We start from the raw sequence: 14,748 nt of genomic DNA, 5'->3' as shown, positions 1-14,748 counted from the left end.
GTAGGTAATTCTGACTTTGATTTACTTTGATGCATTTGCTAAGCTCCCTAATGCTTCTTGTTTTGATTATATTTCACTTTTAAAAATATTTTCTGTAACTGCAATGAATCATAGTTTTTCATTTCACATTCCGAAGTTTTTAAGTGTGCAAAATACAGTTCTTCTAACTCCTTTGTCCTAGGTTTCAGAAGGGATGAATTTAAAGGCTCTAGGTGTTAAAAAATCCTTAAACTTCCCTGAAACTTTCTTAAAAAAAAATCCTTATTTTGTTACTTCTCAAACCGCTAAGTCTTATATTCCAAGTCCACCACTGTGGCTTCAATCTACCTTTCTAACTTTCGTTCCTAGTACACTCAACAAGGTCCCAACTGCAGTGAGCTAGAGCTCCAATCACACGTACTAACCTTTCAGATGTTAACAACACACATATAATAAAAATGTTGATATTCTAAAGTAATGAATTAGGAGAATGTGAGAAGACAGAAATGTGTCTATTTTTGTACACACTGCTACAGAGCAAAAAACATATAAAGTGCATATGCACGTTATGGGAAAACTGAACACCTCACTTCCAAATCTTTTTAAAAACCACTCTATTGAGGTGTGACTGACATGTGAAAAGATGTATTTAATATAAATAAGTTGCTGAGTTTGGGGATAAGTATACATCCATGAAACCATCACCACCATCAAGTTTATAAACGTATCTATCACCTCTCAAAGTTTCCTCTCACTCCTACTATTATTATTACTATTTTGTGGGGTGGGAGTGGTAGGGAAGAGGGTAGGAACTACCTGGGATAAGACCATCATGTTCCTCCTCCGATGTATTTGTCAGCCAAGGTACTTTCCAAGGCCAGCTCAAATTTTACTTCTCTAGGAAACTTTGATTCTCTGGGTGGAATTCATCTTTCATAATCCTGATCTTACTATTGCCTTTATCACAGTCTGTCACTAAAACCACATACACTCACTCACATACATCACTAGTATACACAGTACACTTATCTATGGTTTGTTGAATAGTGAGTTACTGAGAGGTAAGGTCTATGTCTTACTCATCTTTAGTTTGCTTCACAGCACCGAGGTTTTGTAGGCATTTAATAACATTCATTGGCTATACAATTAGAGCCAAACGATGGATCTGTGACACGGCTTCTCTTATCTGTTAGTTTTAACTATCACACAGTTGTTCATCAACAGTTTCTTCCTATTGGATCTACGCAGCTTGACTCAAATACAGTTTAAAATAAATAAGCCACTGCCTAGGGCTCTGAATCCCTTTTTGTTTCTACAGATTTTTTTGGTGTGGTAATTATGTTTATTTTAACAGACAATTTGTTTACATTTCTTGCCTTTATCAGGCCTGTCTCTTAAGTACAAAAAGAGAGAAACTATTTCTGGCTGTTCTGTTTTCCAAGGAAACCTTGCAATTTTCTTTTAAGGTCATAGAAGTCTTTTACTTCTACAAGTCTGCTACGTACCACCTAAGACTTTAAGTTATAAAAACCATTGTTTTCTCAAAAGTCTGGAAATGGCTTGCAAGATATAATTAACTGCCTAGAACAAACAATACAACACAAATAGATCTTCCTCTTAGAAAATAACTTACTGTTGGGCTATGTGAAAGAATCTCATTTTTAGTGACTAGAAAATTTTGGAGTAAGAAAGCAGTTGTATTATGTAAATTAAAATACACAAAAATTTCAAGCCAGAAGTCAATGTAACAGTGCCATATTGAGTTCAAGCATCATGTCCACTCACATCAGAAATAGAACACAGATGTCTACGACCACCACTGCTCTTCCAAAATATTCTGGAAGTATAAGCCAATGTAATTACACCACAGGAAAAAAAAATGAGGTTAAAAAAATTATCTGCAAAGTTATACACCTAAAAACCTAAGAGAATTAAATGGAAAGATTACTAAATATTAAAATAAGACAGTTCAGCCTAGGGCTGTGTAGAGAATGCAAAAAAGAAATACCCTTCTTGTAAGTAAACAATGTAGGAAAAGATTCCAATTACAGTAACAACAAAAAAGATATGCTTAAAAAAAGGTTTAAATAAAGGAAAAGACATTTCTTGTTCTTAGATAGACTCAATGATATGTTGAAAGAAATAAGTCAATTCTCTCCTTAAATTTTGTAAATTTAACCTGATTCCAAGCAAAATATGAAAAGGATTTTATTGGAAACTAATAATTCTAAATTTTATATGAAAAATAAAGGAGAGTAGTCTGGAAAATTCTGAAGTGAGGAACAATGAGTGGGAACAAGTACTACAAGATATTAAAATACACTCTAGTGCTACAGAAGGTAAAATAGTTTAGCAGTGTAGTATTAATAGATCAAGTAGGGGAGAAGAGAGATGAAAAGGAAATGGAAATACAGGTGCTTTTCTACACATATGAAAAGATGTTCCACGTCTTATACATAATGAGAGAAAAATAACATAAAAAAGTATAATGACATACCATTTTTTTCACTTTCCCAGGAGAAAAAAATAAGACAGCTTGATGATAACACTGTAGTGGTGAGTTGGGATATGCTGCTGGCAAGAGTGTAATCTGCTAAGTCGCGATGGGGGCATTTTGGCAATAAAATGAAATAAAAAATGCATATGCCCTTTGACATATATCCTACAGATATACTTCCAAAAATGCTCACAAAAGAGATTATCTATGCGACGAGATTTCTACACTAAAGACTGGAAACAACCTCATGCTCACAGAGGAAGGTTTGGTTAGCTAAATTACCGTATACCTAAACAACAAAACACTGTGCAACTGACTTTTTTTTCTAGCAATAGTTTGAACATATTTTTGAGCCATGCTGACACTAATTTCACATGTTATGTGTTATATTAGCAACAAAAACCATGCCCTAAACTTTAAGTAACAATGAAAGATACTCAAATAGTTGGGAGGGATATATGTGGAGGAAGGAGAACTCTACCTTCCAGCCTAACATCCATGATTCTAAACTCCTCCTTTAGACAATGAAAAGACAAAGTGTCCGTTACAAATATTAAAAAAAAATTTTTTTTGAAAGGAGTACTGAAACTATTTCATTGTTTAGAATGAAAGTAACATGAAAACAAATGACCCAGGATCTTGTTAAATGCAGACTCAATTAGGTGTGGATATTCTGTTTTATAAAATGAAGCTGTTCTAAATTTCGACATGAAATGATCTCTAAGATGCATTTCTAACTTTAAAAAGAAAAAGGAATATGCAAAATTAGTGTGGGCAGTATCTCACCATTTATGTAAAAAACAAAAAAGGGATGGAAATTACACACATGTGTATATTTCCACGGAATATCTCTGAAGGATCCACAAGAAACTGACAACTGAGATTGCTCTTGGGGAGGAAGATAAAGGTGGCACAGGATATTCTCTCTCTCTCTTTTTTTTAAACTTGTGTACAGATTTTTTAAAAATTAAACAATGTGCATGTATTACCTATTTTAAGAAACACAAAAAGATGCTCAACATCACCAATCATTAGGTAAATGTAAATCAAAACCTTACTGAGATATTACTTCACATCCATTAGGATAGCTATTATCTAAACGAACAAAGATAAAATGACAAGTGTTGACGAGCGGTGAAGATGTGGAGAAATCAGAACCCCTGTGCATCGCCAGTGGGAATGTAAAAAACGGAAAGCAGTATGTTGGTTCCTCAGAAAGTTAAATTAGAATTACTGTATGATCCAGCAATTCAACTTCTGGGCGTATACCAAAAAAATTTGAAAGCAGAGACTTGAACAGATTTTTGTACATCCATGTTCACAGCAGCTTTAGTCACAACAACCAAAAGGTGGAAACAACCCAAGTGTCTACTGACAGATGAATGTATAAAACATATGTGGTATACAAAAGAATATTATTCAGCCTTAAAAAGGAAGGAAATTTGGACACAGGCTACAACATGGATGAACCTTGATGATATTATGCTAAGTGATGTCTGGAAATGGATGGTGGCGATGGCTGCACAACAATGTGAATGTAATGTCACTGGGCTGTACACTTAAAAATGGTTGAAACAGTAAATTTTATGTTGTGTATATTTTATCACAATTTTTAAAAAATGTAATGCACAGGGCTTCCCTGGTGGCGCAGTGGTTGAGAGTCCACCTGCCGATGCAGGGGACACGGGTTCGTGCCCCGGTCCGGGAAGATCCCACATGCCACCGAGCGGCTGGGCCAGTAAGCCATGGCAGCTGAGCCTGTGCTCTGCAACGGGAGAGGCCACAACAGTGAGAGGCCCGTGTACCGCAAAAAACAAACAAACAAAAAAAAAACTGTAATGCACAAAGAGAAAATCTGAAGAGACCTATAGAAGGTAAAGGAATTGACTTAGTCATTTAAAAATCTTCCCAGAAAAGCCCAGGCCCAGATGGCTTCATTGATGAATTCTATCAAACATTTAAAGAGAAATACCAATTCTTCACACATACTCTTCTGGAATCTAGAGAGAACATTTCCCAGCTCATTCTATGAGAACAATATTACTGATACGAAAGCCAGACAAAGACATCATAAGAACACTACAGACCAATTTCTCTCATGAATATATATATATATGCAAAAATCGTCAACAAAATATCAGCAACCTAAATCCAGCAATATCTACAAAGGATTCTACATCATGACTAACTGGGAATTATGCCTGGAATGCAAGATTGATTTAACATTAAAAATTCAACTAAGTTAATATACTATATTAATATAATAAGGGACAAAAACCATATGATCATCTTGATACACAAAGGAAAAGCATTTGATGAAATCCAAGACCCATTCATGATAAAAATGGTCAACAAACCAGCAACAGAAGGGAACATCATCAACTTGATAAAGGGCAACTATGAAAAGCCTACAGCTCATATTGTATTCAGTGGTGAAAGACTGAATGCTTTCTCCTTAAGACTGGGAAGGGGAAAAAAGACTGGCACCATTGCTTGCACCACTTCTATTCAATGTTGTATTGGAGGTTCTAGCCAGTGTAATCATGAAAGACAAAGAAATGAAAACATGGAGAAATCAGAAATAAAAACTTATGTCCACACAATATTAATAGCCCCAAAGTGGAAACAATCCAGATGTCTATCAACTGGTACCTGGATAAACAAAATGTGACATATTCATATAGAATATTACTGAGCAATACATGCTACAACATGGATGAACCTCAAAAACACTACGCTAAATGAAAAGTCAGACACAGAAGACTGCATATTGCATGAATCAATTCATATGAAATGACCAGAAAGGGCAAATCTACAAGACAGAAGATAGATTAGTGGTTGCCTGGGCCTGGAGGTAGTTATGGGGATTGCTAATGGGCACAAGGGATCTTTTTGGAGTAACGAAAATATTCTAAAACTGGATTGTGGTGATTGTTGGATAACTCTGTAAATTTACTAAAAGTCACTGCAATGTACCTTTTAAATGTATGAGTTTTGTGGTATGTTAATTATACCTCAATAAAGCTATTTTAAAAATGTAGAAAAAAGCAACAATTATAATAATATCCTTTACATTATTACTACTACTTGTTTACCTGTATTTTCATACACTGAGAAAACATACGAGAAGGAAGACTTATTAAATTAGAACATCTAATTATGCCTTTCTCTATTTTACTAGAATAGAAAAATGCAGAAATACTGTATTTAAGAAAAGCCAATCTCTGCTTAGGCCATAAATCTGAAGAACAGATTATGCAAGACCTTTTATTATTCACGTTCCCCCACCCCATTCATAAGCATGAGTGATGAAAAATAAACTGCACCTTAAGGGCAAAAAGGGTGTTAGTTTTACAATTCCTATTAAAGAATGGCTTTCTTGAACATCATCTATCTGATTATCTATCCTTGAGAGAGCTAAAGTTCATTCAGCTGTGCTTTCAATAAATTAAAATGTTTTAGACCCTTAGGGCATTTCCTTCAGCTATATGGTCAATCAGGGGCAATTTAAACTTCCTGTTTCCTCACAGTAAAATTCCCACCACAGGCTGGGAATTTAGTCTTGATCACCGAGCCCCTTGGGGCTTTCAAGCTAACTCCTTTCTCCTACGGTCTTTCCTATTCCCCTTCATCTTCTGTTAGCATTCTTGCCTTTTCTCAGGATCTCCGCAAATTCTGACATCTGTCCTTCTGACTTAGCCCTTCCTGATATGCCAACTCCTAGTTTCATCTCACCGGTCATCCCTTTCCTTTCTGGGGGGCACGGAGGTCTCCTCTGCCATTTACACACACTTGACCCGGCTGCCTCTCCAATCTGCCGGACCCCATAATGCTTATAATAACAACTACTGCTCCCACACATCAGCATTTTCAAAGCAACACCAGAGGTTCTTTAAAAAATTCCTTTTAAAGATTCTCACGGCACTACTTTTTTATCTGAAGAAATCTGCTCCTCTTTTTGGTACATTTTCCCACATCCATCCATCACTACTGTAAGGACCTTTTACTAAATATAGCTGAAGTCTAAGAGACAAGAGGGTGTGAGGATTGATGAAAGAAGATGGTTACATTAGTAAGACACATAGTAAGAGTAAAGAAACAGATGGCATTCCTGGCAAGAGTGGGGAAATGTATTCTCATACATGATTGGTACAATGGTAAACCAGTGGGCAAATTGGCCATGTCTGTTACAATTTTAAGAAGGCATCTTCTAGAATACAATTAAATACATTTTGAAGCATTATATTCAAAAACTACTTGAGCCAGGGCCCAACAATATCACTACATCAGAAAATTCACGGTAATATTGTTTGAACTGCACAGTAAGCCCGCTGGACTTTACATTCCATAAAGGCAGAGTAAATCCGTTTTCTTCACTGGAATATGCCTAGTACCTTGGGTAATGCATAGCACAGAAGAGGCAGGTGTTCAGGAAGATCTGTTGAATGAATAAATTAATGATGATAACTGAAGAGCAGTTTACCCCGGACCTCTGCTGGTATTCAGCAAGCCAGGAGAGAACTTTCCATTTGGAATGCTAGGTTTTACTGAGTTCTGTGGCCATGATGCATTCTTGGCCCTTGTCCTTCAAGTACACTTTGCGGATCATCAGAGCAAATGGCAGAGGGATTTGAGTACCCAGAGTAAGCCAGTCACAAAACAAATGTGCTACTGCAGTTATAGGCAACAGCAATGCTGTCATGCTTGTTCTGTATGTCAGATTATATGTATTACATGCAAATATAAAATTTTCTTTTCAAGTCAACTGTTACTGTAAAAAACCTTGCTATGTATTTTTTTTGCCTTAAGTATAAAAGATTTAATCTTCAGGGAAACCATAAGGACTTTGAAATGCCCAAGACTAAAATAGTCGGTTTTACCTGAGAGCTCTATTGAACAATGTCTGTGAATTGGCCTCATGTCACTTTTCAGAGTTTGAGGAAAGCATTCTAAAGAGAAAAAACCTATCACACTGAGGTGGTGATGATAAAACGTGACCTTTCTAAAACTTGAAATGATATTAAATCATAAAGACACACGAGGGCACTCTAATCAACCAGCAAAGAGAAACACAGAAAAGATAGTGAAATCAGGTTGACATTTTAACAATTGTACTGAAATAGGTGAATTAAGTCCTGGTAAAATTGCGAGTGTTTGTACTTTACAGCGAGAAATTTTCTGTTCCTGATCCAAAGCCTAAGAAGCCAAAAGGATTCTGCAAGTCTGAAAATTGCAGGAAGAATTCATCGCACTCAGATCCAAGGTGAGGATTAACCACACCCCTTTCTAATGATTTGTTAAATTGACCTTGGAGCAGGATTTGCCCCTTTCAAGCCAATATTTTCTTTATAATCTACAATTCCACTTGGTGCTTTACTTGTCCTCCGCTGGAAGCGGCCCATGGATCCACTGCTTTGCTCCACCTGTTCTCCTAAGAGACATGGTGAGTTCAGTTTGAGCCTCCCCGCCACCCCCCAAAGCCAGTAGTAATGAAACAGCATTTTCATAGAGGAGCATAGACCACCAAAGAATATACCTCAAGGCCTTCTTGAGGCTTTAAATTTGTAAATAAAACTACAGCATATAATTTCCTCCATCAAATTCAAAAAGTATAACGTAACAAGCGTTTAAGTGACCTTTCTTTCAGACCTTTAACAAGTGGGCCACAAGAACTGCAGAGAGCCCTGGATTCTGAGGCAATCAGGCTCATTCACTAAGGATTGTCATTCAACTTCTTTTTTTTTTTTTTTTTTTGTGGTACGCGGGCCTCTCACTGCTGTGGCCTCTCCCGCTGCGGAGCACAGGCTCCGTACACGCAGGCTCAGCGGCCATGGCTCACGGGCCCAGCCGCTCAGCGGCATGGGGGATCTTCCCCGACCGGGGCACGAACCCGTGTCTCCTGCGTGTCCCCTGCATAGGCAGGCGGAATCTCAACCACTGCGCCACCAGGGAAGCCCCTGTCATTCATCTTAAAGGCACATTCAAATCTGTGCCTCAGCAAAATTACAAATAATTCCCTGTCATCAATCTTTGGGGTCAAATGTAATAGTTAGAATGGAAAGTATTAAAACTTTGAATGCCAAAGGTATACTGTGGTTGTATAATAAAATCTTTGTTGACTGAATAAACTAGAAGATTCTCTCCATCACTGGAACTATCTATAGGAAGTATGACACACGATGCAATCTTGAACTGCTTATCGTTTTATTCACTTTAACCTTCATCTATTTTAATGACTAAATTCCTGGCCATAATGTTTCAAATTCAATTTCTGTCAATGTATTCGGTATTTTTTTTTTTTTTTTTTGTCTCATGGTCTTTTGTTAAAGACCCAGGTGAATTCTAGTTTCTACCCTTTGCTGAATTTGGCCATCAGGGTGCACCCAATTAGGCTCAATCTATACTAAAAGCAGAACATGCTCTAAAATGTGCTAATTTAGAGGACACGTTTCTAATTTTCCTGTTCCTTTCAAAATTATTCTGATTAATTGAAGGTGCCAATTAATTTTCCTTAATTAAATAAAGCTGCCTGATATTACAGACAGTCATTAAAATCCTTTGAGCTGGTATCTCTCTAAGAAGGAGCTATCCAAGGATTACATTATATTGGCATCCAGTGTCTTCCTTTGGGTGTGTGAAAAGCCACCAAGACAGTGATGGGTAAGGTTAGAGAACTATAAATGGCATCACAGAGGCTAAATTGGGTAGTATCGACACCAACCTGGGCACTCAACTAGTATGCTCTGATATGGAGCCCTTTAGATGATCAAGGAAGTCCCCAGAGTTTAGTTTTTTACCAATAATCCTTCTTAAGATCTTAATTCAGCCAAACTCAGATTTAAAGCTAATTTAGAAAATATCCTTGAATGAACTTTCTCTCAGTCTGCACTTTGGCTTCGTTTCTGTGAGAGATAACCCAGCATGTGCTGGTCCCTGTGCAAAGCACCAGAGTCCCTGCCCTCATTAAGCAACAGACTCTGGAGGAAGGAATCTTGGGTTCAGATCCTGGGTCTACCACTCTTTTCTTGTGTGTAACTTCGAGCCACTTCATCTCCTGAAGGCTCAGTTTTTATTCTATAAAATGGGAACACTATCATCTAGATCAAAGGATAAAATGTGACACTAAATAGCAAGTACCTCCCTAGCACAACGCCTGGCACACAGTTAGTGCTCCATAAAAGGCAGCAATCATTCTTTTTCACTCCAATGGTTATTGCTTATTGTAATGTTTTGACTTCACCCCTTAATCTTTTCTCAAGAATATTAACAGACCTTGACAATCTTTCAAGAATTATTTATTCAACTACTATTTAGTGGCATCACACAATGCGTCGGGCCCTGGGAATTCAAGAATCCACAAGATGGAGGACAGACATAAAACCAATAATTACAAGTGCCATAAAAAAGGAAGTGGCCATGGAAGCACATAACAGGGGTACTTAATTCAAGGAAACCTTGAAGAAGTGCTATTTAAACAGAGATCTGAAATATATAAAGAAATAAGTCAGGCAAAAAAGAAGTGGAGGCAATGGAACAGATTTCAAGTCCCAGAGGCAAAAGAGAGTGGGGTGGGGGGCACTTCCCCGGTGGCACAGTGGCTAAGACCCCGCACTCCCAATGCAGGGGGCCCGGGTTCGATCCCTGGCCAGGGAACTAGATCCCACATGCCACAACTAAAGATCCCACATGCTGCAACTAAGACCTGGTGCAGCCAAAATTAATTAATTAATTTAAAAAAAAAGAGAGCAGGGGGAGTTCAAGGAACTGGAAGACGTGCAATATAATTGGAATGAGGAGATCAAGGGAGAGGAGGGCTGGAGAAGTTGGGAGGACCAGGTAAGTCAAGAATTGTTAAGACTTTACCCTAAGGGCAAAGGAAGCTACTGAGGGGTTTTAGGGAACGCTGCAATTTCAAGCAACTTCTGGGACACCGGGTAGAGAATGGATTGGAGGGTGTTGAGACTGAGTGCAGGGAGACCAGTTAGAAGGCCTTGTTGAAATCCAAGTGTCAAGAGAAAAGAGCCCGTACAAAGGGAGTATTAGTGGGACTGGAGAGACACAGACCAGTTCAAGAACTGCAGAATCCACAAGATGTGGTCATAGATTGTACGTGGGATGGATATTTGGAGAAGCCATCATCTCCAAAACAAGAATGTGCTTGATAAAATGTACTTCTGTGTTTCATGATATAAATACAAAATATGGCTTACTACATATTTCTGATGCAGTACACAAAGTTAAAATTTTTAGGCCATGGAGGATTTATTCCAACTCTATGGGAGGCATGACACAAAAAAGAAGTCTAACTTACTGAGTGCTAATGTGCTAATGTTTTTGAAACCACTTTGCTGTGTTGAAAGATATTCTGCATTATAAATCATCAACTACCAAATGACTTTTAGTTATGTACTACGTGGATGACAAGTAAAGAGGGAGGGAGTATAGACAACACTTCCTCTTCCTCTGAGGCATTTTATGGTTCTTAAAGGAAAAAAAGTGAGTTTCTACTTTTTTCCACGTTTTCACATCTTTAAATAACATAAGCAGGAGGAGTTTATAAGCAAACCAAAGTATATGTAAACTAAACCCTAACTCTCTGATACCCTCAGCAAATGAGTTGCTATGGAAAAAAACTGTTTCCCACTTGCCTGCCTTTGCACCAAGCACACCAATTGTGATTTATTTTTTATTGAGGGAACATGGTATGTGTTTCAACCATTCTGGTGCCAAGTTCTGTTGCTTCTATAAACTGAACCCTCTTCAAGAAGGTCCTAGCCTACTCACCCTTCTTATCAGTTAAAGAGTCACCTTTCCAAGGAACTGTCTCACACTCCCCATACACCCTCATTATCCTCTCAATCCCCAAACCCTGAACATGAACACAGTGAATTATAACTTTTTCATTACCTTTGTATCTTCTTCATTAGATTGCATGCTTCTTTAGAGCAAGGGTGGTGACTTTCAATTCTGCATTTTTAAAAGTTTCCTAAACTGACCCAGGAGCAAATTGTTACTCTCAAGGTTTACTGATCTGTGCCCTTCTCCTTACCTAAAACAGCTGTAGATAGAGACAGTTTTGGAGTTGAATCCACTTTTAATACTTTCTCTGACTTCTCAGAAAACAGCTGACACTGTGCAGAGTATATATGCCTGTAGCGTGTGTGTGTACGTACACGTGCACTTTGCAAAAGCATGCTCAAATAATTAAGAAAATTAATTAATTAAGAAAAGGAACCTTTTGTTTTTCTACAAAACTACAGAAAGTAAAGCCTGACAACACTTGGCTGCAGGAACATGAATTTTAAAAGGTTGAGAAACAGCATCTCACACCTGTTTCTCTACTCTAATTATGCTATTACTAATCCCATTAAACTAGTTAAACTAGTTAATTAGTTAAACTAGTTAAATCTGTGTGCACAGAGTAAAATGGCTCAAAACAAAGGCCTGAGCAGCTTTCCTATAAGCCAAATGTTTGAGTTTTGTGATGCAAAGACTTTTCCAGGTATCCTGGCATGCTCCATCTAACCTTGGCTCACGCAGTCCCTTACAGCTCTAGACTGGAACGCCTTAACACTTCCTCGCAGCCCATCTTACACAGGGTTTAAGATTCAAATCCTCCAAGATCACACCCTGACCTCGTCCTTCTCTTAAAAGCAAGGGCAGTTAGGAGTCTATAACGGAAAATTTAATAAGAGGTTACGCTCTGCCCAGTATTTTCTAAACTCTGTTCATATGTTAACCAAAGCCTTCTCAACAACCGTAGGAAGAAACGCTAATCAAGTGCCAATCTCGTGGAAAGAAATTAACCCATTATAACACTCACGTGGCAGCTGAGAAACAAATCAGACCTCATTAAGCCCAATGTTAGTTTGTATGTGAAGAAAGGTGACAGAGTCAATCTCTTATCTAACCAAAGGGACCCGCCAAGGGATGAATAAGACCAGGCAGTTACGGGGGGTCGGGGGTGGGATTCAAACTCCTCAGCAACAGACAGTAGCTTTCCTTAGTTTACCCCACTTTCTAGTCCCTAACTGACACCCCTCCTCCGCGACGGTTCCCTTCCCAAGGTGGAAACAACGAAGTCCAAAAGGATATGCCCTCTGACCTAGTAGCGGAGACTCACCAGTTTCATATTGGACTTTTGGCTGTTCAATACCAGTCACTCCACTCCTCAGACGCAGAAAGCGTCTTCCGGTTCAATCTCCGCCACCGGCCGGCCGAGAGCATCGCGGGACATGCAGTCTTTATTCCCTACGCCCCCCCCCCCGCTGCATCATGGGAAATGTAGTAATCTCTCCGTGCATCATGGGAACTGTGGTCGTCTTTCCTTTTCCTCCCTTTCCTCTCAGAATACCTCCTTCCGTCAGCTCAAATTCATCCCGGCCGCCAATTCATCCTCCCTCTCCACCCCAGCATGATATCATGTCCCCCTTCTGGGCCCGGGATCCATGGTATTCTGGGATGTGTAGTCCCTACGGCTTTGGCGCCCCTTTCCCCTCCTCCCTGTGGGAAGGCGGATGGGCGCGGTACTTGCCGGGAGCTGTAGTTCCCTGGGGCCTCCGGACGCCCGGTCCGGCGCCTTTACTCAAGGGAGGCAGGAACTACAACTCCCAGGGCCGCTAGGCGGCAGCAGGTGGGAGCGGGGCTGTTGATATCAATATGGCGGTTGTCAGCCAGACAAAGACAGTCAGTCTGATGTGATTGAGACAAGGGAGGTTTTCAGGGGGAGACTGGGAGATAGGGGCCTCCCCTCCCCCTTCTCCTCTTCCTGCGCCGGCCTCAACCCCTCCCCAGTCCCCTCCCGACGGGCGCCCCACGCGGAAGACACCCCTCCCCCTCCCGCTTTCCCCTCCTCCCTACCTCAGCCCTTCGTACCGGGACGTTGGGGAGGGGGCTGTGCCGGGCGGAGAGAACTCAGCAAGGATTCTTAGGTGAGTCGAGCGGTTTGGAAGCCGGACTACCTCAAGTCTCTTTCCTCACTTCTTTCTCTTCACTTTTTTTTTTTTTTGGAGGGGTTTGGGGGAGAAAGTGAGTGGGCTGGGGATGGGTCGCTTAAGCGGCCCGACTGAGTGGAGGGAGGAAGCGGGGGGCTTCCGACGGGGGCGACCCGGACGCAGGGTCTGGGGTGGGGCAGTTTGTGGGGGCGGTAATGGAAAGGCGTCGGTTGCTCCCCAACTCTTTCCTCCTGGTTGCCTCCCCGATGGGCGGAAGGTTTGAATCCTGGAGGTGGGGTCTCTTGTTTAGAGTTTGGAAAACTGTGAGGGGAATTTGAGGTGTGTGGGTTTGTTTGGGGTGCAGAACTGTGTTTGAAACTGGGTGACGTGTACTTGGGTGATGTGTTCGCCTTGAATAAATGACTCCGGAGAGGAAGTTCGAGAGCCGGAGTCGGAGCTTTTAGCTGGGCCTGGGCGGAGAGGCGTGCGCGAGGTGCGGGTCCTGAACCTCTGGGCTGGCGACGCGGCGCAGGGTGGCCGCGGTGAGCGACTCGTTTGTGTCCCACCGCCCGCTTACACTCCTCTCCGCCTCCCGGGACGCATCTCCACCCCGAACTCCGGGCAGGAGCCTTGGAGAGATGCGGGTGTGTGGAGATGGCTTTTTGCATCCTGAGGTCGGCAGATAGGTGGGAAAGGAAAAGTGTTCTTAATATTTTATTCCGGAACCGTGTTTTGGTTACACTGTTGGGGCTACTTTGAAAGGAGTCCTCCACCCACCCTTACCCCAAAACAGTAGGTGGAGGGATCTCTGTGTGGTCTTCGCGTTCAATAGATTAAACAGTACTTAAGATTCGGGGGCCTGGGGGTGGGGCTTCGGGAGTGCTGCCATGTGTACGCGCCTCTGTGTGTCTACTGAAGACACAGAATGACTGTTGTGTATCCTGAGATAGGGCGACTTATTTTCGTAGTAGGAAGAACTGTTGGAAATTGTTGGAGGTGCGGGGGGAGTAGCGGAAAGGCGCTGCTTGTATTTTTCTTATACCCCACCCTGTTCTGTCTCGCGTTTGTCTGAAAGCTGGTATGGAAGAGAGAGGAAACACTGGGTGAGTGAAGAGGAGAATGCAGTTGGCATTAAAGATACTGTACTATGGAAAGTTGAATGGTGGTATAGAGTGGTTGCTGTTTTAATTTACCCTGGAGCTTTAAAAACCCTACGTATCATATAGGAGAGAGTGATGTGACTAGTTCATTGCTCTGGGATCCTGCAGGTATAGAAACCTCTGTCTTCTCTCCCTGCCTGCCCGCCCGCCCGCCCGCCCGCCCGCCTGCCCGCCCGTC

General features: G+C 40.8%; 2 protein-coding genes across 13 annotated transcripts in view; one reads left to right on the top strand and one right to left on the bottom strand.

The window, feature by feature from the left end:
• INTS9 (integrator complex subunit 9) overlaps positions 1-12,734 on the bottom strand; it is a 109,301-nt gene extending 96,567 nt beyond the window's left edge. Inside the window, exon 1 of one of the 6 annotated variants that reach the window (XM_089912754.1) lies at positions 12,600-12,734. In XM_089912754.1, the coding sequence (XP_089768880.1) occupies positions 12,600-12,608 (9 nt within the window). In that variant the 5' untranslated portion in view covers positions 12,609-12,734. The remainder of the gene's footprint in view (positions 1-12,599) is intronic. The other 5 variants (XM_089912753.1, XM_022594959.2, XM_089912755.1 and 2 more) reach the window with 5 other exon arrangements.
• Positions 12,735-13,115: 381 nt separating this feature from the next.
• HMBOX1 (homeobox containing 1) overlaps positions 13,116-14,748 on the top strand; it is a 174,890-nt gene continuing 173,257 nt past the window's right edge. For 6 of the 7 annotated variants that reach the window (XM_022594954.3, XM_022594953.3, XM_022594952.3 and 3 more), the window contains exon 1: positions 13,116-13,407. The gene's annotated coding sequence lies outside the window, so the exon portion shown is untranslated. The remainder of the gene's footprint in view (positions 13,408-14,748) is intronic. The other variant, XM_089912760.1, reaches the window with a different exon arrangement.

This window comes from Delphinapterus leucas, chromosome 6 (assembly GCF_059928025.1).
Source record: "Delphinapterus leucas isolate spDelLeu-1000000601 "Yukka" chromosome 6, BTC_Dleu_Yukka2, whole genome shotgun sequence".
Lineage (NCBI taxonomy): Eukaryota > Metazoa > Chordata > Mammalia > Artiodactyla > Monodontidae > Delphinapterus > Delphinapterus leucas.
The sequence above is the reverse complement of the archived record's forward strand: the minus strand, read 5'-3'. Positions and strand labels throughout refer to the sequence as shown.